The 27514-nt window shown below is 34.4% G+C and overlaps 1 protein-coding gene across 1 annotated transcript; it reads left to right on the top strand.

Moving 5' to 3' along the window:
- The first annotated feature begins 463 nt into the window (after nt 1–463).
- On the top strand, nt 464–27458 carry LOC124175310. Its single transcript, XM_046555417.1, has 5 exons — nt 464–662; nt 24391–24691; nt 24817–24969; nt 25055–25199; nt 26015–27458. The coding sequence occupies exons 1-5, from the start codon at nt 575–577 to the stop codon at nt 26633–26635; spliced, it is 1308 nt and encodes a 435-aa protein (XP_046411373.1). The 5' UTR covers nt 464–574; the 3' UTR covers nt 26636–27458.
- The last annotated feature ends 56 nt before the right edge of the window (nt 27459–27514 follow it).

Here is a 27514-nt window from a genome sequence, read left to right on the forward strand (position 1 = left end):
ATTTTGCCGAAATGCATGTATCTTTGTCGCTGACAACATGAACAGAATAAATAACGATTTTGCAAAAAATCTAAGAACCTTTTTGACACGTTTACACGCTTATCGTAAATCTGTAACTAATCACCCTTGTGTACTACTTTATTGCAATTTGATATTTTATTCTTCGAATTTACTCCAACGATAATTGATTGCAAATTTTTCCCAATATCCCCAAGTAATTTGAAAAATTTTCCGTTGAATCATTCCAACATTTATTATATTGATTTTCGATCAGTGATCACGTCGGGGAGCTGTTTTGAACTTTTGGTCATTCAAATTCCGCGCCGTCCGAACGGCCCACTTCCAGTTTCGCTCGCTAAGCTTCGGTGAACGTCCGTCGTCGCGCTGGGATCGACGAATCGCGGCTATCGCTCTCTTTCTCTGTCCCGCGTTTCGTAGTTTTCGGGTTTTTCAGTATGTCACCGACCGCCGTGGGGAGTGGGTGTTGTTGATGGATCGATGCCGGGTGCCGCGTGATCGGTTTGTAACAAATAGTGGTGAATTAACGTTCCCGAAAGGATAATGTGGACAAAAAATGGGTAACTTAGCGACAGTGGTGAGACTTGGTGCTGCATTTTTACCATATCTAATGGATTACGCTCGAGGCGAGGAAGAGTCCAGAGGTAAGAGACTGGCGACGTTTACATACGTATCACATTTCTTTTCTATCCGGTTCATCAGCTTTCTTTCTCTAAACCTACCGACGATCAGTCGAGTTCATTTTTCCCCCTTCATGCGTGTATTTTTGTTTATCATTCCGACGATACCGCCGTATCGATAATGATCATCTACAACACGTGACGAAATTTATCCCCTTACATTGTTCATTTGTTTTCATTTTCTCGAACTTCTACTTAAACAGTTTCAAGGCACTTTCTTATTATTTAAAATCCCTGTTTAACCAGGCGATATTATATTCGTCGAGATATTCTCGCACTTAAACGTTGACAGCGTATCGCAGGTGTAAAAAAAAATTGCCCGCGTTTTACGATGCAATAATTGCAGGTGTGTACGTAACGAAGAATTTACGGTCAATTACTTGTAAGAGAAAAGAGAAATTTCTTCCAAGCGAGTGAGTTGTAAAACTTAAATGCGTCAAGAGACACGAATTAACGCGTTAAATCGTTATACAAGTGATCGATTATCGATCATCTGTATTACATGCCATATATGCGTATCTTCATAACAATTATAAAGTACAATAATACGTATGACCTGATAATGGGGTTATGGTTTGATAGTGGAAGAATTTTCAATATGATTTGTTTGAATTTAATTAAAGGAACAATGCCTGAAAGTAGCGATTTTTTTTTTTTCATCTAACGAAAAAAAGTCCTTCATCACCTTTGTTTATTGAATTGTACACACGATGTAGTCGTAGAAAACGATTCAGATGAATTATTTCATCACAGCTTCTCGATCAATTACCGAAAACAGTTTTTTTTGTACGTAAAATCGTATCGTAATTAAAAAATTTGAACCGCAATATTGGATCTTTTGGAAAAATTTGTACTTTTTGTTTCATCTCGAATTATTCTTTTGCCGAAATTCAACTCGATCTGCAAGTTCGGCGGTTTCACTTTTCAATCCAGTTCTTATTTATTTCTCTTTTTATTTCCCTCCAACTCTTTTTAAGACGGTCAAATTAATCCGTCAATGAATAATTCACCGCGCAGAGTCGAGGCAGAAAAAAAGATATCAGAACCGTTTGTCGAGTGCCAGGCTTGGAACGATGATCGACCAGATTAATAATTGCGGTATTAAAGGTTGTAACACGTTATCGGGGTGAAGAATGAACGGAAAAAGAAAAAAAAACGTAGAAAAAGTTGCAATCAATCCCCTCGTCGTCATGTATTTAGCTTTGTATGGGGGGGGGGCACCTGGAAAAGAAATCTTAAAATTGGATAACAAAGGATGCGAACAATCGTCATATTGATACAGTAAGCAAGGAACAAGACGCAGTATAAATTACAAGGCATACTAACGCGGAAAATCCCACAAAGGCAGGCTTTAAGGGGCAGCGGTAAAGTAGGAGAAGATGGGTCAACTCTCTTCGAAGAAGAAACGGTACACAAAATGATTATACCGACTTACCGTGGTCGCCTGGCGGTCGCGACGAGTGAACGTCGGTTGAGAAAACTCAACCTGAACGATGATGAAAAAAAGTCGCCGGTTTCGAGGAGGAGGTTACTTGGCCAAGGGTCAATCGATGTATCATGTATTATTAATTTTTACCAATTTCATTGGGATATTAGTCACCAATGTTTATTACGAGTATATTATATTAAAACTGTTTAATTGTTTTTTATTCTTCGGACGCTTGCGCGAGAGATGAGATATCTTTGTTGGAAATTGAACGTGCAACGAAAGGAGAATGATACTGTAACGATGCGTGTTTATGAAAAAAATTGCTAATTCCCATCTTTAGGAATGTCCGAGATTTAGTAAACTATTGTAGTTGTTCTTTTTTTTTATTTTTCCCTTCTTTCTTTTCATATACTCAGAAAATATACTTCAAGTTTGAAAAGTCAGTTTCTTGTTGATTTTTTAGCCTCAGGTTTCGTTATTTTAACGTTGCTGCCTTCAGTCAGAATGTACAGAAATTGTTGACAAAAGATTCGAAAATCTTTGTACAGAATTTTGAAACATACGATGACTCGTTTAGTTCGGAAGATTAAGTTTCTTGAAATGGTTTTTTTCAACTTATTTTTTAACCAGCGGCGGCGATTCGATATTGCCATTTCTCGATCGGTATCAATACGACGATGCAGAACGGAAAGAATAAATTTAAAACAAAAGAGCAAATGTATTTTAGTCAACTTGTAGGAAATGTTGTTCTGTATAAAACTATCCATTATACGTATAATAAAGTGGGACTGAAATCGAACGAATGAACTAAATATTTAATCGTTTTTGAAAAGAAGCATCGATATATGCAAGTTTTCGTTTTTAACCCTGTTTATTTTTACTATTGAATTTGGCCAGTCGACCTTCTTGTAATAAAATTCCTCGCGTCTTACAATTAGATGATTTTTCCTTCTACTCTCTTTACTCTTATTAACATATTTCTTACTTTATTTATCACAAATATCTAGAATCGCATCATCGTCCCGAAACGAAACGCTGACGATACACTGAACGAATTTTTCTCTCTCTTTCTTTCTTTTCTACGTATTGAAAGTTTTGGAAGGTGCGTGTTTTTTTTTATTTTTTTTATTAGAATCTTAAGATATGCGGCAGATTGATCGAGAACGAAAATATCCGTATTACGTGTTTATACATATAACGCGTTTTATTAGGTACATATGTACATGTGTATAAAACGTTATGTACATGTCATATATTATACATATACCTACTAAAATATACGGACGAGGGATGTCAATGTGCCAAAAATTTCTTTCTTTTTCTTTTCAAATTTAATCCTCGTCATAGAGTCACTGGAATGGTATTTTTATTGCTGCCGTTATAATCGTGTGCAGATCGTCGTCCGAATCTACTTATAAAAAAATAAAATCCCTCTGGTTTCGGAATTGCGAATAAAAACGTTCCTTCAACCATGCAAATTATTTTATATCCCCTAATAGAATATAATTTAAATTCATGATTTATCAGATGCATAGATGTTGTAATAATTTATAACGCGATGAAAAAAATTATCACTCGATAAAATCTCCGCGAAACGTTTGCACAAATTTTGTCGAGTTTTAATAAAAATATATTTTAACATATTTATTACCGTAATCAATACACGCCGATTGTTGATAATGATAATTGCTAACTTTGCAGAGCTTTTATTAATAATTACAATCCGTCTTCTGTAATACTGAAACGTTACAATATGTGTACATATATGTATATATATATATATATATATATGATAACAATCGTCGGAACAACGTCGTTATAAAATAAATTAACGCTGATCGTGAAACGCATCTTCGTGGTTATTATACTTATATTGTCGGCTGCTCTATGCGTGCACAAAATTGCCAACATATGATGATCGTGCGGAGAAGCCGTTCACCTATGAATATATATATTTATATATGTGTACGCAATACATGTGTATATACATGTATTGCGTAATACATGTGTATACTATACAAAGCATGTATATCTATACACATATAAATTGTAGGTATTCAGTTTATTACAGAGCGGATACAACCGTTTATCCGGCTATCAATGTTACGTCACGTTGCCGTCAAAGCCATAAGGATTTAAGGTCCAAAGAAACTATATTTGCCGTCCAGAATCAATTTTATTGTGTATATAACATGCATACATACATATATATATATATATATATATATATATATATATTAGACTGGGCCAAAAAAAAACGAAGAATGTTTTTTTTTTAATGGTACTGTAAAAAAATTGTTCATGACGACAAATGAAAATTATCCTGAAAGTTTGAGCCCTTAATATTAATATTAAGGGGTGTATCGTTACAGCTATTGATTTTTTTAACAGTTACCGGATTTTTTTTACCCCAAATCCGTCAATTATCAATCCGAAAAATTTTATCAATCCATATTTTTGAAGGAAATTAAATTTCCTACAAAAAAGCTCTCTTACTAAATTGACGTAGATCGAGCCGTTTCCTTGTAATCGTGCCTTAAACATTGATTTGTTTTTTCAAATTTTTGTTTGAATTTTTGATTTTTGTAATTACCAGAAAAATCAATATTTTCATAGATCGAACCATTATTTTTTTGGGAAATTTGATGCTCTACAAAAAAGGTCTCTTAACATTTTTCACGAAATTCACTCCTTTAAAAGTTATTCGACATTGAAATTGTATTCAAAAGTAATTTCAATATATATATGTATATATATATACACGCATGTATAAAACTTGCGTGATTTCCCGTTGCTTTCATTTTTATTACACTCATTCGTATATTTTTATTGAAAAAATAAACAGTCGCAATATTTAACGTTTGATTTTTTTTCAAAAATTCCCTTCACTTGCCACAGTAAGAAAGAAACAAAAAAAAAAAAATAATAATAATCACTATTTTGCATACAATACGTGTTGCTTGCTTTGTATGCTGCAACTAATATGACTTCATTCATCTACAACGGATGTACCGTATATGTGTACATAAATTTGTATCGTCTACACACGTGCTAATTAGATGTATAATATAACATATCGTGTTATATCCCCCCTCCCCCTTCCCCCCCCCCCCTTTTTTTTTTAAACCACCTTGCGATCTATTCGTACCGCACTATCACGTTTCTTGTTTCGTATGTTATTTCGATGAACTTATGCGTCTTCTTCTTCCTGCAGTCTATATATATGTGTGTGTGTGTGTGTGTGTGTGTGTGTGTGTGTGTGTGTGTGTGTGTGTGTGTGTGTGTGAATCGGTTTGAATCAAAATTGATACCGTGAGATTTTTTGGGTCGCTAATAACTAATTTGAGGTCAGATTTGCGAAATTAAAATTTGGCGTATTCGATAAGCTGTTAAAAAAAAAAAAAAAAAAAAAAAAACAAAACAAACGAAAATTTGAATTTTGGTGAAAATTGCTATTCGTCGATTTGTTGAGTGGCTGAAGACGAATCTGAAGTCCGATTGCGAAATTCAAAATGATGATCCAATATCGTGGAAATAAAATCTAAAAATATTCCAATTTTTGGTAGAAATTGGTAGAGGGAGGTTTCTTGGGTCACCGATAACGAATCTAAGGTCCGACTTGCAAAATTTTTAATCATGAATCCATTAGAGTGGTTGAGAATAAAAACAAAATCGTCAGACTTTCACGTAATACGGTATCCGAGGGCTTGAAAATCGTTAATCACGAATGTGAATTTACAGTTGGAAATTCCAGATGGATGTTTTTTTTTTGTAACAATAAACTTGGAACCTGCAATGTGAGAAGAGGAAGTTCGAGGGCTGGCTCGTGGCCAGTCTAATCCGCTCATTTTTTACAATATACTCATTTTTCATTCTCCAATTGTTGCCAATGTGCAACAACGTGCCAGTTAAAAAATCGCATGATACACTTAATTTTTCATCATCGTGAATTTATTGCAAGTACGTATTACAGGATCTCTACCGCGTTGCTCTCGTTGCAGAATCCACGCGCAGAGCATGCACGATGCGTGATAATGTTCAATTTACTCGGCTTCAACACCTCGACAGCTTATGTATTTATTATTTATACGTGTGTTGAGGCAGGCGACAGGAAGAAGACGAAGAAAAAGAGCAAGGTGTCTGACTGGCGTTGTCTTTTATTACGCTTTTTTATTCTTCTTCTTCTTCTTTTTTTTTTTTTGTATCTTTATTTCTCTTATGCACGTACTGTATTTATACATTTGCAACCTGAAAAGCGCGATATTTCATTTTAACTCCGTTTCAATTTTTTTTATTTGTTCCTTGTTCCGTCTTTAATTTTTATATTTTAATATATATATATTTTGTTTCTTACTTAACCAAGTTTGCCGAGGAATGTTTTTATAATATGTCGTGAATAATATGAAAATAATCGTGACTGCTGGTAACTTTGCACCGTTGATCGTACAAATTGTTTCTTTTTTTTTTTTTTTTTTACTTGCCTGCTCGCTCGAGAATAGAAAGAAAAACTATTATTTTATTACAAATATCGTGACATTTCCTTACACAGTTACACGTACATACTTTCAAATTTATGTAATTCGAGTTGAAACTTTTTTATTTTTTTTTTTTTGTAAATTATTTCGTTAGTGTTACGAAATTTTTGCTCACTTCCTAAAACTCAGACTCGTTCCAACTAATGCATTGCATCCGCGCATGTAAGACAGAAACATCATCGTACGTATTACAGGAAGATTTCGAAACGGTGGAATTTTGAATTCCAATCTTTGCGCGGTGTTAACAAGTATCGTCATTTTATCATTGTTATAAAATGAGAAGAAAATAAGTAAAATGCAGCCGTTCGAGTATGAAACTACATACGTACGCGCGTGAAGCTAGAATGTGTCAGCGAATTATCGTGTTTCTGATAATTGCGTTTGTGTGATATGGTCCGTTCCACCGCACATACGGTGAGTCGAAAAATTCTGAAAAAAATGGCGATAGCGTTTTTCGTCATGTACCCTCAAAAATAAATAAATAAATAAATAAATAAATAAAAATAAAAAAAAATAAAAAAATTACAAAGCCAATCCGAGACATCGACGCGGAATATTGATCGAGATGTCATGGAATGCCCCGTATACGTGTACAGGAACAAAATATATCGCGAAGAACCGTACAAAAGTCTGTCTGTGTTCGTTACATTAGTAAGGCATGTATTTATAACACACAGAAGTCTCTCGGGATATATTCTAGCGGCCGAACGGGTCTCGCGTTGTTTCCTTTATTTTTTCTTTTTTTCTTTTTCCTTTCCTTTTTTCTTCCTTTTTTTTCGGAACATTAACGATAATTGAAGTTAAGGACTAGGTCGATGACCTCCGACGCTTACGAACTGCTTCGCTATGTAATGCACAGGTACGACTATATTTATACCCGTAGAACGTTTATTATAATCCAAGGGATACGCGTTGTTTTTTTTTTTTTATTCGCGAAATTTTCGAAGACGCGATCCGCAGATTTTATATTAACATCGATTTGCTGCGGCATTATAAGCAATAATTACGAAACAGTTTTAAAGATTGAAAATTGTCAAGATCTGTTCGTTCGATGCGGCCGATGACGATCATGCGTAATTTTTACCGTTCGTGAGAGAAATTTTGTTTTATAATTAAGGAAGGGGGGGGGGGGGCGGGGTTTAACGTGTACGTTACGGTCCTTAATTGAAATCTTTATTTTGTACTTGTAACGGAAAAATACGTAGTTCTGTGATGTTGATTGTTTATTATTATAATGTATGACACTAATTAGCCATTTGTTGTAATTATTTTTCTCGTTTATAATTCGAAAAATATTTATTCAACCGTTGTATTACGGTACAAACGATAGAAATTTCACCGGTAACTGTAAATAAGAATAGAAAAAAAAAAAAATTCTCAATGCGTTTATAATGTATAATAAACCGGAAATTCATCTGACTCGTTTGATGACTCAAAGTTTTATCATCGCTTGTGTGCTGTGACGATTAATATAGCCAACCATTTTTTCTCGCGGTTTCTCTTATAAATATTTTTTAATCCTTTGACTCGCATATTATTCCGTAGAGTCAACTTTTGTAACAACATAATATTCCGTGGTTTTGGGGCTGCTGATTGGATTCTCCGTAATGAATTTTCCAAATCTTATTTCAGATTCGTAATCAGCGATCCCAAAAACTCGTGGAAAAAATTTTTTCATCGCATTAGAACGAAATTGAAATTTTCGTCCACCGTACTGGATCCGCCATTTTGAATTTTTTAAATCCGACTGCAGATTCGTAAATTTACGTTACAGCGCAACAATTACTCTCGAGTGATGAAAACCTGTTAGCATACAATCAGAAATAGCAAAATCCCGGAAAGAAATATATATGAGAAGTACTCTAAATATACAAAAAAAAAAAATACCTTTCAAAAATAGGTGGTAAGAATACTTACCTGCGGTATGACTCAAAGGGTTAACAAGAGGTAAAGATGGAGTGAAACAGAGAGAGAGAGAGAAATGAAAAATAGAAACAGAGAGGAAAAGAATGCTCTCATTGAACGTGTTTGTGTTGTAAACTGGACCCCTGACATGGCATGACAATTACCTACACGACGTAGGCCTGATTTTCTTGTCATATCAATCCGAGCCGCAGAGAACAACTGTTTACGCATTATAATATCAAATATGACTGACTGAAATCTGCCAACGCTATAGAGTTATTTTGTTGCACGAAATTCGATTCGCGTCGCGTTACGTTATGCGTAACACGTATGACGTATGTACCTGTACGTAACGTACAAGTGTACGTATAATCTATGCATAACGTATACACGGATATCTTACAACCGATACGATATTTTTATTGTCATCGCGGAATGAGTGTAAGTGGGAATGTTTTTGTTTGTTTATTTTATTTTTTTTTTCTATCGTTTCTATTATTTATCTCTTTTCCTTTTGTCACGGTGTTACAGATATTAGTGAAACGAGCGGAATGCGGCATTGATATTTAATCTAGCGGTATAATTGTTTCGAAGGATCATTACGGTTTTTTTTTTTTTTTTTTTTTTCAAATTCGAAAAATAAAAATTTGGCATTCTCATCCAATATCGAAACCACGATGTAAAAATGGGTTTTCAAGTCCCTGATTTTACAAAAGAGTTTCATCGATTTTAAAAATATTCATCTTCGTGTCAAGGATATTTTCTTACTTCACGACGTCGTCACAGTTTTACAATTTGGTGGAAAAATTTGAAACTAATTAGAGGTCTGTATTTTTTTTTTTTTTTACCGAATCGAACAAAATAATCTCAAAGGGGTCAGGTTGATGACCCGTTGATTTGACGTGGAATACACCATATATATATATAAATCATGATCATTAGCCGTTTAATAAGAAACAATAGATTGAATTTATTTCACAATTCGGTCCGAAAGAGTTGGTTATACTGTAACAGTTACGGTTTATTACGTGTTGTAATAATTTTCGCAAATTTGTGAAAAAAATTCTCTCATCGTAATATTGTTATATCCTGCAATTTTTTAACAAGTTTTTACCGTCTCATAAAGTGCGGGAAAAATCGTCAGGATTTCGTGTGAAATTTTCTTTTTGCCACAATTTTCTTACGACTTGAGACTTTTTGGTATAATACAAGTATTAAAAACTGGGGGGGGGTGAACCTAAAACCTAGAGCCGCGATAAATCTTGAGAGTTAATGAAATGATATGACTACCCGTAAAGAAAAAAAAAGAAAAAGGAAAAAGAAACGAAAGAGAAAGTATAAAACGAGTCGCGACTCTTGGTGAGGAATTTCGTTTTTTCTTTTCTTTCGTGGGGTTGAAGGAGATGAAAAACAAAAAAAAAAAACCGGAGGGTAGATTCTTTTCGACCTTTATATACGTATAGGTATGTATAGTATATGTATATGGGATTATATGAAAATTGTTACTTTCTCTTTGTCTCTCTGCTTATTTTTTTTTTTCACTTTTTTTTTTTCTTTCCGCTTTGCTGTCTCCCTCCTTTCTCGTTACGTGGTTCAAGTCACCGGTTCGACTCTCCGGGGACTCATTCGGACGGAAATGAAACGACGGAAGTCGGAGAGATAGCACGTAAAGTGTCTCCTGCCGCGCATTTTTCTTTTCTTATTTATTATACGCACGTTGTATGTTATAATAATTATATATTATTTGCGCGTGCACGTATCAATATTTAGTTTACGTTAATAAATATTTACTCGTTGTTGTCGTCGCAGAGGAATAGAAAAGAATATGAATTAAATCTAATACAAATTTTATCTGGTGTCATAAATTTTAAGCGATTTTATCGGTTTGTAATTCAAATTACGATATTTTATGTCAATTGTGCAGGTTTATATTATTTCTGCTATCTTAACGATGCGTTTAGAATTATTTCAATTTTTTTTTTTTTTTTCATTTAGTTTGTGTTTCTCTCACTGATTACTGTTGATTTAGTTTCAGCCTATGAAATTATGCAATTTTTTTCTTTTGCTCCCCAATATTCTTATATTTGATAAGGAATAATTATTTTTCGATTTAACAATAAGTAAAAATTTTATTCTTAGGTGTTTATTGGAATACCTGAGCTTATAAATTCGAATTACTGCTCGTAGCCGTACAATGACAAATTTTTGTTTCGTACCCTTCGGATCTGGATGACATGTAATAGTGGAAATTGTTGTAAATTATAAACATTACTTGAAAATCTCTTGTTTCAAAATGTGTTTATTTATTTTCTCAACTCTCTCTCTCTCTTTCACAATCTAACCGTCAATAAATTAACACTTTTCAAGATCAAGTTTCAAGTATCTTCGCGAAGCAAATTGTCAAGGTTTTACAATGCTTTTTTTGTCAGTTCAGTCAGACGAACGAATCGAAGTAAGTATCTCCAAATTTTCTCCCAAACATTGAGCGTGAATTATATTCGTGTTAGACACATTCAAATTTTTTTTTTTAAAACGTTATTCCGAAAAAGCGGTTTATATGTATTAACCGTATTTTTTCCTCTATCGATTGAATCGTGTTTTCTTTGATTTCTCTGTACGCTAAATCGTTGAAACAAATTACCGCTGTAATACAATATTATACACACTTAACAATGATTCGTCATTTCTTTATAACCGCTCTTCAGATAACATCGACCGGCGGTTTTCACCGATGCATATTCGTGACGTAAATACACAGACTGAGAAAAATTTCATTTGTTACAGTAACTAAAGTAAGCATCGCTGAAATTTCTTTCGAAAAATTATTTCACCAGACGTTCAACGTTTAAATAGATTTTCGTAAAATCAAACGTCACCGGGAAATTCAATTCAAGTTGCGAAAATAATCTTTCTTGTCTATTATCTTCACTCGTACATCCAATTACGCTTTTCTCAGCACCGTGACGATCCGTAAGACGATTCGACCGAAACAAGTCAATTTCACGGTTGCGCAAGTTATTTCTAAATTAAACACCTTTTTCTTTCAGTTTCATTATTATTTTTACTTATTTTCCACTTCTTTCTTAAATTTACAAGTTGTGTCATCTTCTTCGATGATAAATATATATGCCACGTACACGTACAACTTTCGCATGTAATTTACTAATTCGATCTTTTTTTTTTTTTTTATTTATTATTACTATCATATATAATCTACGCTTGTACATACAATACATACATATTACATGCGGTGCGCGCGTGTGTGTAATACGCATGTATTACGAGAATGCGTTTTCTTTCATCTAAATTCGAACAAGTGTCTAATCTCTAACGTATATAATATACGTACAATATATAACGCTGTATTTAAATATGTACGTATGTGTAGGTAGTGTCTACGATAAGTTACGCAATGATTCGTTGTCTTTACACGTTGTCGTAACGTATTAATCTTATAATGGACCCTGTAACGTCCCTCCACTGTGCACGAACGATAGAAGAGAGGAGGAGGGTGGTTGAGATATAAGTTGTAGCATACACGGAACTAGTTACAAGGTACGTCGGTATGCGTGTACCGTATTTTACGCAAGTGGTCCAACTACAGATAATGTACGTTACATACGCGTGTATACATGCACCGCGTATAACTAACAATAAGTACTTGACTACTCGCCTTTCCTTTCTGTAATGTACGATTACACACACACACACACACACACACACACGACAGACGCACATATTGTGTATGGGTTATTCCACGCCAACCAGACGAACGTCTGACCCTCACCATTATTGATTTTATCCCAAAAAAATTTACGCAATTGTCCCAACTCCGAAACAGCAGCATTAATTTTTTTTACAGATTTTGTTATTCAACTGGTCAATTATTTGTCGATATTTGAAGTGATTTTGAAAAGGACATTTTTTAAGATTCTCAAAAAAAAAAAAAAAAATTCTCAAAACTTTTATTTTTCACTCGGAACGTTTTTAGACCGGTCCCAAATTGCGAAGCGATTTTTGTCTATGGTTTTTTTTTTTTCTTTGGCCCCATTCAACTTTTATTTCCATCAATTTAACAATGAAAGCTGTCTAAAAATGTTCCAAGCGAAAAGCAGAAGTTTCGAGATATTTTTCTTTTTTGTAAATTTTCAGACCGTTTAAACGATGCTTTGGTTGATTCAAAAAATAGAAAGTATTGCAAAAAGAAATGAAAAAGAAAAAAAAAAAAGCAATCCGTCGTGGGCCTGGTTTGGAAATTTTCGGAAAAGAAAATACGGTTTTTGGGAATTTAAAAATACAATGGATTCGTTTCAAGATCACTCTAAATATTTATAAATAATTGAGCAGTTGAATAAAAAAAAACTGCAAAAATTTGATTGATCGGTTTTTTTTTCCTTCTTTTTTAAACGAAAAGAAATACGGCAAGTGATAATATACTTTTAACGCGAAACGCGATATTGCAATCTGTAAAATAGAAAAACCACATACGTATTTCTCATATCGCCAAACGCCAATGAACAACCAGGTTGAAGTTTGCGACGTTATTTGTAACGATGCATTTTTAGAAAAACACGTTATTTCTTCGCAAAATTTACGGAGGATTGCCTGAAATTTAGGAAACCGTTAATACAAGCCGTGAAAGAACTCTGATTTTTTAAATTCAACTTTTTGCGTTATTCCAAAGATGAAAAATAATAATTCTTCTTTTCAAACGTTGCCTCGTAACAAACACTTTTATTCTTAAATCGGAACTGTTTGGTGTTGGAATTCCTTGCCTCGATTAATTATTTTCTCATTCGTTCAAACTTTTTCACATAATATTACTATCGATTTATTCTATTTTTTCCCCAACAACGTATCTTTTGTCTCTTACATTTAATATATATATATATATGTGTGTGTGTGTAAATTGCAGTTACGATAATGTCAGTAAAAATATTTTGAGAATCATTGGTAAAAATGCCGAAAGTTTCGTTCGTAATGAGTTTTTAATTTTTTTTTTTTTTTTCTTTCATCCTCTTTTCTTTCCAACTCTGCAAAATTGTCACATATGATTTATTACATTCTCGGAATCTTTCGTTTCTCATTTCCTAGCGGCAGATGCATCGTAACAATAAATTTCACTCGGCTAGCTTATGCCGCGTTAATACACATTCTCTCGTACGTACGTAAGTTTTATATGCATACCTATACATACATACATATATACGTATGTATGTATCGTATTTATTGTATTTTACACACGCTGCTGTGGCCCAGATACTAAAATTGGTCGTGGGTTTATCTCCGTTACGTGATGGGAATGCTAACTAATCATTCTTCATGAAGATGAATTGAAAATTATAAGAATTCGCCACTGCAGCGGCCTTATACAATTATCATACGATGATTCGTTACAAATGTCACGATGTTCGAATTTTTTTTACAAATATTATATATTTCTTACTTCCGTTCCGGAAATTTGAAAGAAAAACGTGCCGTAAGGAATTTTATGGCAACGTGTATTTGTTTTCGTGGTAGAAAACGACTCTCTTCTTCTTCTTCTTCTTCTTCTTCTTTTTTTTAAATTTCTTCGACTCTGTTGTTCCAAAACGCATCGAATATCATTTTAATCGTAATGAAAAATTAGTCCATTCAAACGTATGTTGTTTATATGGCAGGTGTACAATCTTTATGCATATTTTATTACAGTTTGAATAGTTGAAAAGAAACTATTGATTCTATTTTTTTTTTTTTTTTCATATAAAAAAATATAAATATCGAAGGATAATTGTAAAAATCTTACAGAAATTGACATTCTTACTAAGTGCAGAGTTTCAAATCGTGACCAAACGATCAATTGTCTTCACTTTCGAATATGGATATTGTATACGCATACAAAAAACGGTAAATTGGACATACGTATCGATGCGCATGTACGTACGTACAATATATGTGTAAACACGTGCTGCACAGTTCGAGAAAGTGTTCAAACTACTTTGGCTATTTCGTTACATATATATATATATACATATATTGTTATACGTACATCCTGAGTCCGCGTTTCGCTTTCAATTACATTCTTTGTAACATACCGGAATAACTCGAAAGCGAATTTTGCCCGTTTGACACGCGTTTCAATTTTGCATCTGCAAGTTGCGTCGTATATTATTGATACCTATACACTTACGAGTTTCACCGTATAATTTATAAAAAGACAACTTGCTACGATTTTTTTTTTTTTTTTTTATTATTATTCAATGAAAAAATTCATCAACACCGTAAATATGGGGCACCCTAATATGTATATATATAATATTTGAATAAATGACAATTTAATTTTCGCGTACTTGATTGTTTTCTGAACTTGGGCTTATTGCCGGTATAACGACAACAGAGTGAATTAAATAAAACAACGGCACGATTGATCAGCCGGCGTTAATTAAATCGAATATATTCTTAAATCGGAATCGTAAAATTACTTCACTTTGCAACAAACGCGGGCAATAACACTTTATCGAAATAACGGTGTTTTCTTTCCTTATCTTTTATTCTGTATCTTTCCTGTTCAATTTTGCGAAATTTAGCAAGTTTCATTCTGCTGCTTTTAAGGGGGATACCAAAATAAAAAAAAAAAAGAAAACGTCCTTTACTCCAAACACATTATGATTATTGTTTCGATAATTCGCTATATGCAATGCCTTTAAATTATATGCCGCATTCGTATTTTCTCAAATCGAAGGTCATCGCCGTCAGCTGTAAATTACAGCATCTTTCTTAATCTTATAATAATAACAACAACAACAACAACCATCATCATCATCATCGTCATCATCATAATTATATACGCGTTTACAGTACGAATGTAAACGACATTCATCGTGGTAAATATGCCGCGGCGGTTTTTATAAATAACGTATTGGAAAGATCTTTCCGATTGATGGATGATGCATCGATGTTTTTTCATTATAAAACGTATTTACTCACGAATAATAATTGTAATTGTAATTGTTACATGCTCGTATATACGTATATATATAATACATTGTGCGTCTTTGTTTATTTATTTATTATTATTATTATTATTATAATCATCATCGTCAAACCAATCGTTCCTCGTACATCCTTGAAGCTGATTCCAAGTTCATCGTAAATAATGTTAATCGCACGAAGGATTTTCTATTTTTATGTAACTGATAAATGAACTTCGATTTATGAAAACATTGAAGCAAATCGTTAATCAAGCTATAATACGTGTATAAATTAGTTGCCAGAATCATCTTTGCATTATAAACGAATCGAAATATTTTTCGTGTATAATCGTCAATTAATGATACTGCTCGCAAGTCTCAACTGTATTACAATAATAGTAATAATAACGACAGAGAGCGAGAGAGAGAGAGAGAGAGAGAGCGTGAAAAATGACGAGTGATTCTTCTTCGTCTTTTTTTTCTAACCCTCCCCCCCCTTTTTTTTGCCGCTTTTTCTTCTTTCCACAGTTTCCGAACAGCGTTTGTGTCTGTTTCTCGCTTTCTTGTTTGTTCGTCTATTTGTTTCGATACATCGTCTGTTTTTAACTGAAATTGGCGATGACTCAATCAAGGAAATCCACGCCGTAAAGTAGTAAAAAGTAATTAACAAGCAACAGTCATGATCCTGAGGTTGTATATCCTATAAATTATATACCTTACACAAACAAACACACGCTCGCACACTCGCATATATGTATAAATAATATAAAAAATAATATATATATATATGTACACACACACACACACACACACACACATAATTGTACACTGACACACCATTAAAAGATGAGACAAAGGCCATCCAGTATATTATGACGTAAGTTTGCGAGCGGTGATGATGATGCTGCTGCTACTGCTGCTGCCTGCATCAATTTGTTATGTTATAATAATTATGTATCAAAGTATCCCTACGGGATTAAGCGTACGAGCCTAATACATTAATTTTTTTTATTCTCACGACACGTGACCTGTGGCGACGTAATTTCAGTATGTAAACGTGGTTGTATTAATCGTACATACGCGTGTAATTATTTATTTGATGGTATTAAAATTTGCGATCAACGTTTGCATGTAACGTGGGTACAGAGAAGATGGAAAAACAGAATGTATTTTTTTATTTGTAATTGCGGGAGGGGGAGGATGGAGGTTTGAAATTTGAAAAGTTCCGAAAGCGTGTAATTCCGAATTACCCAAGTAAAGTAATGAAACTTTAAAGAAATAACAAAGTTCGATCTTTTTTACCTCAAGTTTCGCCATCAAACGATTCGGAATTTCAATCCCATAACATGAAAAAAAAAATAAAAAAAATGAAATAAAAAATCAGCATTTTAGAGACAATTATCGTCGTTATAGAATTGCCTGCAATCATTCGTGAACAAAATGACAACGACCAGATGATCTAGATGCCAATCGAATTATCACGTATCTTATACGCATCAATATATTTCGATTATTTATTGTCGTATTGTACCGTAGTGTCAGATATCGAGATAACATTTCACACAAAGTTTGTACATACAATGATCTATTGTATAAATAAATATAAATGTACATTTCGTTCGATTTTACACACACACATACACACACACACACAAATACACACATGAAAATCGAACCGCACGCGTTGAATTCTTAGAAAAGAAAAACTTGCATGCGACACTATGTAATGCACCTACATACACGCATGTATAGTTTTACGAGTAAAAGCTCATGTGCACCCATTAATTACACGCAAACCCGCCAAGCGATGTACGGTGTCTGAAATGAAGAAGAAAAAAAAAAAAACTGAGAGAGAGGAGACAAAAAAATGCCGCATCTGTCGTCCCCGGATGCGGAGATAAAATAAGTTTCAAGTGTCGGTGCAACGCAAGGCGATGCAGCAGATGCCGCCGGCCTTCGTTTATTGTCGTCAGTTTAATTTCTTTTCCTCGGCTTACGATTAGCTAATTCCTTCTGGTGTCTAATTTACTCCGTACAACTCGACTCGACGTTTAATTTCACTTTATATAATAATAATAATAATAATAATAATAATAATAATAATAACAACAACAACAACAATAACAATAATATGCATAAATATGTTTATTCGTTAATTTCGCTGCTGCAGCTGCGTTGTGTTTCATTTAACTTGTCACATACATATATGTATATATAATCAAACATAGTTGAGTGAACAAATTAAATTTACCAATAATAATTACACGTCAACAATCGTGTTATTGGTAAACGATGTAACGGCTGAAATTGACTAATTAAGTTTTAATCGCGCATAATTTGAGTTTAATTTTTTTTCGTTTGTTTCTCTTCTATTCGTTTTCCTTACGTTTTCAAAAGAGTGCGGTACGCACGCGGTAGAATTTAAAACATGCACGTATAGATATATCTGAAAATTCTGCTGCATGTACACTGGATCGTTTTAAAAATATTTAAAAAAAAAAAAAACAAATCAAACTCAATGTGTACGTGCTTGAGACTTGATAAATTAATTTCTGCCGTAATGTCATTTATACTCATAATATAATTGTTGATGTATGATTTTATCATTATTATTATATATTTAATTAATAACACTTACGTGATGAACCGTTGAATCTTGCGCAAACATATATCCATGTCGATTGACATCGGGCTGGCGGGTGACATAAGCGTAAGGCATAAAATTTACAAACATTAACACTGGGGATGTTTATATATATATAAATATACGCGTGTGTGCGTGTGTGTATAAATATGCATATATATGAATATATATATATATGTATAAAATGACATCTATGTACATGTAATAGGAAATCGAGTTTATATCCGTGTCACACGTGTCTTATGCAGCACGCATCAGCAGCGATATCTTTCTCTGTATCTTCTCCACTATACATATATATGTATACATACATACGTATAAACACGTGACATATTTATTTTTAAACTCGGTATAATCCAATCTTAAAACACAAGAAAATGCAGCGACATGGTTTTCGAGGAAAGGTTATTATTATACCATTATTGTACGATCACTGTGGTATTTATTTATTTATTTGTTTAATTATTTTTTAAATTTAACATCGACAAATATTGCATTTTTTGTACATTGTTTCATACAGGAATGAATAATTTACTTGTTACATGCAATCAATACCGAAGTTAATGATTGAAAATGTGGGAAAACTTTTGTTGTTTTTGTCGTTATTGTTAATTATTGTTTACTGCATTTGCAAAATTTTTTTACTTCCGTATGTACCTACTAACACAAATATTAAAACCGGAACACTTGTACTCGCGGATACATTGCATTGCGTAATATATTATACGACACACTCTGTGTATTTTACGAGCAAAATGAAATATTCCTTCTGCGCTCGTCGGTCGCTATTGATTCGCAAAGTGATGACGGTGTTATATTAAAGTGTGTTTCCCACGTTGCAACGGTACTCTGCGCCCTCGATACGGGATTCAATATTCACGACTTTTAATCGTTATCGTATTTTCCATCCTCAGTTTTATTCCTTTTCAACGTATCGAAAATCGCGTATCTTGTCATTTTGCAAATAATTACGATTCCAAAGATGTGGTATGTATGGGTGATTGTTATTTGGATCTCGTCGCGCTCATCTCAAAAAAGTAATCAGACGACAGTCGAATTTTATATGGAAAGTTGCATGTATTTGAAATCTTTTTAAAAGAAAATTCCTAAGCACCTGAAAGCTACGTATGATGTAAAAAATTATTGAAAATCCCGAGATTATTCCGTAGGAAATTTCATGCTCTGGAAAATAAGATCTCTTGTAAAATTTTCGTAAATCTAATATTTGTCACGTTATCAGCGATAAACTGGTCTTCCGTACAACGTGATGTTTGTTACTGTAAGAAATGAAATTTTTCTCAATGTATATCGTAATGTCCAGCAATGTAAATTCTGAATTCAGTGCATGAGTTGAACGTTTCTTTCAACAATTTCTATCCCTGCAGGAGCAATTCTTCAACCGTCACAGATGATCGCTCAAATCAGTATATTTTATGTGTAAACGACGTAATTCACTGGTAAATCATACTTTCTATGAACATACGTAAGAGGAAAAAATAGAAAAAAAATAAACAGAAAACTAAATCAATTTCTCTTTCGAAATCGTTGACGGGAAATTTTCGTGTCGTTAAGATTTCTCCTAATTCTATGTATTTATACCGAAAGTACTTAAACGTGTTATATTTATCAGTACAAAGTGTAATGTATAAATACGAAATTCTCACTCAACCTACATCCGTCTGCGAGTTTGAATGTTTCGAAACCGCGGAGCCAATTAAAATTTTTGACATAATTCGTCTCTCGAGAAAACCTTTTCACATTGCTCCCGTTGATTTTCAACGTAAATTTGTTAGTGTATCTAGTGTGGAAAGATCCCAGGTTTCAGATAACAATTATACACTGGTCACGGTTAGTTGTACTCCACGATTATCCGCCACCACCTTCTTTTTTTAATATTCTTATACCGTACATACGCAATAATTATATTTATTTCGTTTATTCCGTTCCCTTCTTTCTTTCTTTCTTTCTTTCTTTCTTTCTTTCATATCTTATTTTTCATCCATATTCGCTGCAGTTTTTCTTTTATCACAATCTGGCAGTATTCTAAAAAGAAAGATAGTAAGAAAAAAAAAAAAAAGAAAATTTCCAACAGACGATGTTTTCGGGCGAATGGCGTATCAAACTGCACAGATTCTACTACCCGAGTCGAAACTCCAAGAGAACTAACTATTATGTATACGGAGTTCATATTATGGACTCTGTAACAACTGCTCTGATTTTAATCTCTCTAATGTATATTCGTTTCGTAACGTAAACGTGAATTGTTCTGGATTACATTCGACGTAAAAAAAAGATTATGCGATGAAAGTATTAACTGCCGTGTACTGCAGCAGGGCGAGGCAAACTTGGAATTGTTCATAATACACTTTGCAGTCCGCTGAGAGTAAGGCGATGGACATCAGAGAGTGTAAAAATTAATGAATCGTGGGAAAGGGTACGGATACAACTGATGATGATGTTAATTGTGGGCATTTTTCAACCCAGTTTGACGACGGCGTGTTGTTGTATTATGCCGTTACATGTGTGCGTTCTTATAATCGTGCAAACCCAGATTCGAGAGACCTGAAACGCTGCAATTGAAGGAAAATTGTTATATTCCGTTGCTGCAACGTGCTTTGTAGCTTAAAGGAAAACTCTACGACGGTTAATAATTTTTTTTCTCTCGCAATTGTCAAAACCCGGAAGGTTCTCACTGCACTGCATTTATGGCTCGTGGTGTGCACTCGAAAGAAAAATAACAACACAAAATCCTTATAAGTACATACATACGCATAGACGCGACTGTGGAGTGAAAGTTAAAATATCTATATATGTAGCACAATTCATCAAGTCTTGAGGAACGCGAATATGTCATGGCGTAAGATGCGCATGCATCCGTTTACGTGTAATGAAAATTCTTCAAACAGCTGAAAAAATACACTTCAGTTTGCATTCAGCGTGTTGTTGCTACTTCTTTGCTATGGTTAATTATATGTGCGATACGCAGCAGGTAATGGATAAGTGAATGATAAGTTAGAAGAAGATTCAGAACCTCCATCAAATTTTATGAGATTCAAGTAAGTCACGTTATCGTAACGAAATACTTGGGGAAAAACTACTATTTTTTAAATTTCACAGTGATTTTTAAGGAACTAAGATTTCGAGATACTAGTGCGTTTTGTTTTATTACGGTTTACTGAGTTTCAGACAATTCCCAAATCGCGAAATAACGGTTTTTCCTCAGCATGATTCGTTACGATAACGTTACTAACTTCAATACGATCATCAAATACGTCATGACGCCAAGTTTGAAAAGAGCAAAGGAAAGCAATAAAAGTGGCAAAACTGTCTTGTATAGTGTCAGGCGAGTTTGACCCAATTTGAATAATGCCGCATTGGAAATCGGATCATTTCTTTGGACCGCAGTGTTTCGTGTTCGTGTTTGTAAATCCTTGAAAGACACCCAGAAAAATTTCATTTTCGTTTAGCTGCAATACAGTGATAATCACTGACGTCATACAACGGAAATGGACTTTTCGTCACGACTGTGTAATTCTTGCGGGAAGCGAAATTCTTGCTGATTTGGTATCAGGCTAAAGTTAATAAAGTTATTGTAATGATTCGTGTTTTGGAAAACCCGTTATTTCATAATTTTAGGAATCTCAGAAACGCAGTAAATTACAATAAGGCAAAAGTCAATCATGTTTTTAAAATTTAGCCACTTCAAAGTCACTACGATATTTCATAATAGTGATTTTTTTCCCCAATGTTTCGTTACGCTAACGTTACTAACTTCAGACTCATTAAACAGTTGGTTTGATTCTGGCGTTTTCGTTATAATGACCCGCTGAATTACGAAAATCGGTGAAAATCCTGGCCACGGCCATTTTACAGTCTAATTGTAAGCTCAAATATCACCAGCTGTTTCATGCGACCTGATCGCTTGACTGTTGCAGTAAAGTACGGACTAAACAATCGCCGACATTTAGAGATCAGTTCAGGGTTGCTGTGATAATCTCGTGATCCGAGAGAACGGTCTTATATTATATTGTACCCATAGGAGCTGCAGAAAGAGTACTTACATATACCGAGAGGTTCTCTTGAAAGGACCTGCTCGCAGTGTTGCCAGACTGCTGCTGCACAAATCCCCTAGGGAAACTTTGAAATCCTCCTAGATTCTCTTAACCCACAAAGAAAATCCCCCTAAATTTCTTCCGAAATTTTTTCACAGACAAAACAGTTTTAAATCAAGTTTCTACAATTTGACGTATATGTATAATTGGCACGTACGAATAAAATCCACCTCTTAGAATAAGCTGCCCCTTTATCCGAAATGCTCGACTCTACCAGCAATTCTGGTATTTGCTTTACCTATATAATTTCGCCTTTCGCTCCACTGTATATGTCGCACAGAAAAATAAGAAACAAAGCCAGTAAAAACGGAAAAGTTGGCGAGCGGAGCGTAAATCTGACAATACCTCAAATTCCTTTTGAAAAACGTCTTCGATATTTTTCCCCCTCATTATTTCTCCGCAAATTTCCAATTCCATCTAAATTTAGGAGGAATTTTCTTATTCTGGCAACACTGCCTGCTCGACAATTGTAACTCGTCTATTTCATAACTGTAGCCAACTTCGTAAAAATGTTACCAGCATGGTAGGCAGAATGACCGATACCAGAGAGGTTATGGTTGACTGTCACTTGTCAATCGGTCGTTTCTAGGGAATTTTTTCCTGTTAGCAAAGGTTTGCTTCGGGCAAACTTCATCGATAATGAATATCAGCCAATCAAAATTGAGCAAGTAGAATAACACGCGATCCGGTTCTTCCAAGAGAACCGCTCGGTATGTATACCTATATTAACGCGTTAAAAAGAGATCGGAAACGAATGACATGCTCAAATTGTTAACCGATAGCCTCGAGGAGTGGGCCAAAAATTCTTACCCCCATTTATTCACATACTGTGCGCTATTTGCTCCACATTGCCTCCCACCGTAACTGTTTATATTTTATTTCTTCTTCTTTTTTTTTTGTTATTATTTCTTAAAAATACTATATGTATACGGACACACGGCGACGTGTATATAATAACAGTCGTACAATGTATGTACCTTATATACACTCGGACGAGATATCAACCACATTCTCGTCTTAACGCGTACGTGTACGACGAGGAATGTGGTTACTGGTTTCTCGATATGTGGGTCTCCTAACCGACTGTAGCCTTACATTCTCCAAGTTGAGAACAGTTCTTTCAGCTCGCCGCTGCAGTAGTTAGGTCGGCCCCTTTTATCGCCTGAATCGTGAAAACAAGCGTGTCAAGATTGACCCGGTCGCATTGCTGCAAGTCTTACTGCACCCACCCCCACATCCATCCATTCTCTATCTATGCAACAGTCGAGATGTGAACTCCCCTTTCCCTTCATTTCCATTCAGCACAATTTCCGCAGATAATCCATGACGCGGTGCGGCATTTTTAATTTTTTTTCGTACAAGCATCGCTCTTACATCTTCTCATCTGTTGCATATTTTTTTTATTTTTTATCTTTATTGAAGGACAATTTTCATAATTGAGAAAATGCAGCCGCGTCATCTGTTTTCGGTTCAGTTTTATCTCTTCCGTTCTTCCTTTCTCTCTCTCTCTCTCTCTCTTCAGCAGCAGCGAGAAAAAGAAAGGTTTTTAACTGCTCAGCAAACTCTCTGCAGTCCGTATATCAGGACTGTCAATAAGATTTACCGTTGTCTTGTCTCTCCTGATAGTTTTTTCTTTTTTTTTTTTCTTACGTCTTTCTTCCGTTTGAATTCCCAACCCGTTCTACTGAATTACCGGTTAACTTAGAACTCTATTCTGATCTCACGATTATAGAGTTGATGAAAATTCTTTCTTCATTGTTTCGTCTCTGTTACTGAATAAACTAAATTGTAGATTTTCTTTTCTTGAGTTTGTCATAGTTTATCCGTATAAGTAATTATAATATTTTAAAGCGATTATACGTAACTAGCTGTAGTTATAGAAAAAGTTTGTAAAAAAAATTTTATACAATGTTTATTCATTCATCTGAATATTCAATAAAATTATTCGCCATCCCGAATTGAGAATCCTCAGAAGAAAGTTTTATGAAACTGTATAGAAAAAAAAAACTAACTTCGTATTGATTTCTTGTTTCAAACTAATTTTACCGCCCGCTTGGAATTATATATAATACTTTTACATTGGAATATAACTTACGCGTTTTCTACTTTTGCTTCAGGATGTGTGATGAAAGAAGGGAAATGCGTGAAATGCAGAGGAGGTACTATACTTCACCGAGGTACCTGCGTTCAAACTTGTCCATCAGGGTACACCGAGGGCTGGCTTAGTCAGGATGATTATATGGGCAAAGTGTGCAAAGAGAGCAACTACATGTTTGGCCTAACTGGAAGTCAGGTTGCAATATTGGTCGGCGTTGTGTCAGGGGCGACGATATGCATCTTCATTATATTATGCGGCGTCGTAGTTGTCCACAGAAGAAAAAGAAAGGCGGCAAAGCTAGTACAGCAATTTGAGGATAGGTGAGTTCAGGAATGGATGTCAACTTTAATAAACTATCATATTAAAGTTCCTCGAGTCAATTGAAATGGTTGAAAAACATTATTAAAACAGCTTGATTGCTTCTAATTATCTTATTATTTTACAGTGCTGAACGAAGAGAGTTTTTGAAGCATCTAGCGACATTGAGGGGTGAAGCAAACACTTTTCTCTCTATGCTAAATGATACCAGAAGACAAGTTAGAGAAATATATTATGCCGGTAACAATGGAGATGGTGCTGTAGGTGTTCAAGCCTACAGGTATACTGACAAAATATAACTTTTACCCGCTATCATGTAGAATGGCGATGGTCGATGTGAATCTTATGTCGTCTTTGCATTACAGGCCAGTGCTTCGTGATCTGGCAAGAATTTTGGTTCTCGTCAACAGAAGAGACGACGAGATTCCTTTTCCCCCTGACGACTGGCAGAGGCTTTTGGCTTGGGCTGAAAGGTTATTGCGACGATACAAAAGGCACAGTTCACCTGAGGTAGGTAGCGTTGTTAGGTACGAAGGAGGTGAAGTACCTAACGAGGAATTGCGATTATTCCAATGATGTTAAAGTACAGAATTCTTTACATGCTAGTCTGTAAGATACTTTGGTGAGTTTTCACGCACGGAATGAAAATTAAACTCTGAGAATAATAAACATGCAACGATCTCTTGTTTGCAAAACTAAAACCCTATTGCCAATAATAGATTTATCAGTCGTGCCTGGTAGACCCCCCCCCCCCCCCCCAAATTGAATTGATTACTTTTCATCTGGCATGATAATAACACTTGTAGATATTAAAACGATTAATCCAACTTCTAAAACATTTGACAAGGCGTATAAACATTAAAAGGCAATTATTTTTGAAATTAACTATTCGTGAGATAAAAATTGCAGTATTATCAGCAAGTTTCTTTGATTATAAGACGTACATCCTTCTAAGGTGCATGAATTTCTTCAGATCAAGAACAAATTATATTTTGAACTGATACACTAGTAGAAATAATATTTTATCATTTAGCGTTTCATTAGTTGCTTGCGATAGTAAATACCGAAGGGTAAAAAGAGCCGATTTTCAAACTTGTTCATGTAACTATGTATATTCTCAGAAGTCAATTTTATTTTACTTTCATCAACTTCACCTGTGAAGTTTTTCTCTATTGTTGATCGTAGAGTGCATACGATTTGGATGGTCGCCCTCTTGGATGAAAATCAGCTACTTTTTATTCACTTTTTACAGAGAAACTGCATGATATGATGTACAGTTGTAATTTGTACGTACTGCAACAGTATTTTTCACTTTAAATCACAAGGTGGCCCAGCTGGTAACGTTCCTTCAGCAACCAGCGAACTCAATTCCACTAGCACCGCCTCAGCCGATCACAATCACGCAACAGACACAGCCTTATGAGCCTAGAGCAACACCCACGAATCTCACAACATTCCAAGCAAATATGCCACTAACAACGTTTCAAGCAAGTGAAAAATCTAGCATAAGTCCGGCAGGTTCGAGCTTAGGATATGCTAAAGATAATCACAGCCCGATCGGCTCGAGCCTCGGGCAAAATAGCTGTAGCGTTTATAATGAAAAATTGAGTCCAAACGGCTCGACTTTGGGTCAAACTGTTCCCCTGGTTTATGGTGATCAAAAACGAGGGCAGAATACAAATTCAAACCTACAAGAGCTAGCTGTATCTACGTTTAATCATAATTATAATTCGGGAGCTGCTTCACCTCAGAGCGACAGCATCGGAATTGAAACGGAGTCCAGTATTTTGGACAGAGAACTAAACCCCCAGTGGGAATTTCAGTCGCCGGTTGAAGCTGCCAATTACACTATTTTGTCCGATTGGCTGCCGAATCGAGATTACCTCGTAGACGATTTTACTATTTTAGGATTCAGACCTCAAGACGAAATTACTACTGAGTTATAATTCGCCGACAGTCGCGGGTTATACATACAACGTACATATCCATTAGCTATTCTACTCAACACAGTGATCGTTGAGTCGATGAATATTTTCGTGATATTTGTTGAAATTCAAATTAAATTGATTCTAGCTGTTTTTCCCAGATATTTATTTCAAATGTTGGGACAATAACGTTCTGATTTTAAATAACTTAGTCTCAACCTTTGACTAAATATTCAAACAAATTGGTTGAATCTTATAATCATTGGATCAGCCTTATTCGACATATCGGACTACGTAATACGACGAAATAGTGAAAATACCAAATAATTATAGGACTTCTTTTGTATAAATATTGATTGATATTTAATTACTGAATATTATATTGTTTTATATTACTGTATATTTAGTGTACTAGTCAGTATATATTTTCGTTGAGAGCGCAACATTCGTCCTCTTGACAATTAAGTGTCAAAAATTTTGCTTGTTCATGTGAAAAGTTTCATTTTTCTGTTATTTGAATCTCATTTTTTTTTTTATGTAACACCTGAATCTTTACATGTATACTTATTAAATGTGTATAATTATATATTATAAATAGGTATGTTTCCCAGTGAAGCAATGCGATTACTATTTTGTTTACTTCTTTTATATAATATATGTATACCTTATAGGACCGTCGACGGGTTCTTTGTACAAAATGATGTATATATACCTATGTAATAATTCATATTTAAGCATGAATATTAGGTTTAGTTATAATTGATCATAATATATGCAATAAACCGCGTACGCATATCAATCTGTTCACGCGGATGTACATGGAAAATAAATGAATTAAATTAAACTACCGAATAAGTTAATAAACGATGTTCATTATTGAACTATCCTACTGATACGTAA

The sequence above is a fragment of the Neodiprion fabricii genome, chromosome 2 (genome assembly GCF_021155785.1).
Source record: "Neodiprion fabricii isolate iyNeoFabr1 chromosome 2, iyNeoFabr1.1, whole genome shotgun sequence".
NCBI classification, from domain to species: domain Eukaryota; kingdom Metazoa; phylum Arthropoda; class Insecta; order Hymenoptera; family Diprionidae; genus Neodiprion; species Neodiprion fabricii.

Bases quoted from the DNA above. Each gene is read 5' to 3' on its own strand.
- LOC124175310 (XM_046555417.1), top strand. From the start codon at position 575: ATGGGTAACTTAGCGACAGTGGTGAGACTTGGTGCTGCATTTTTACCA. The intron at 663-24,390 runs GTAAGAGACTGG...CTTTTGCTTCAG, and splicing joins AGGCGAGGAAGAGTCCAGAG to GATGTGTGATGAAAGAAGGG. The intron at 24,970-25,054 runs GTATACTGACAA...TTTGCATTACAG, and splicing joins GTAGGTGTTCAAGCCTACAG to GCCAGTGCTTCGTGATCTGG.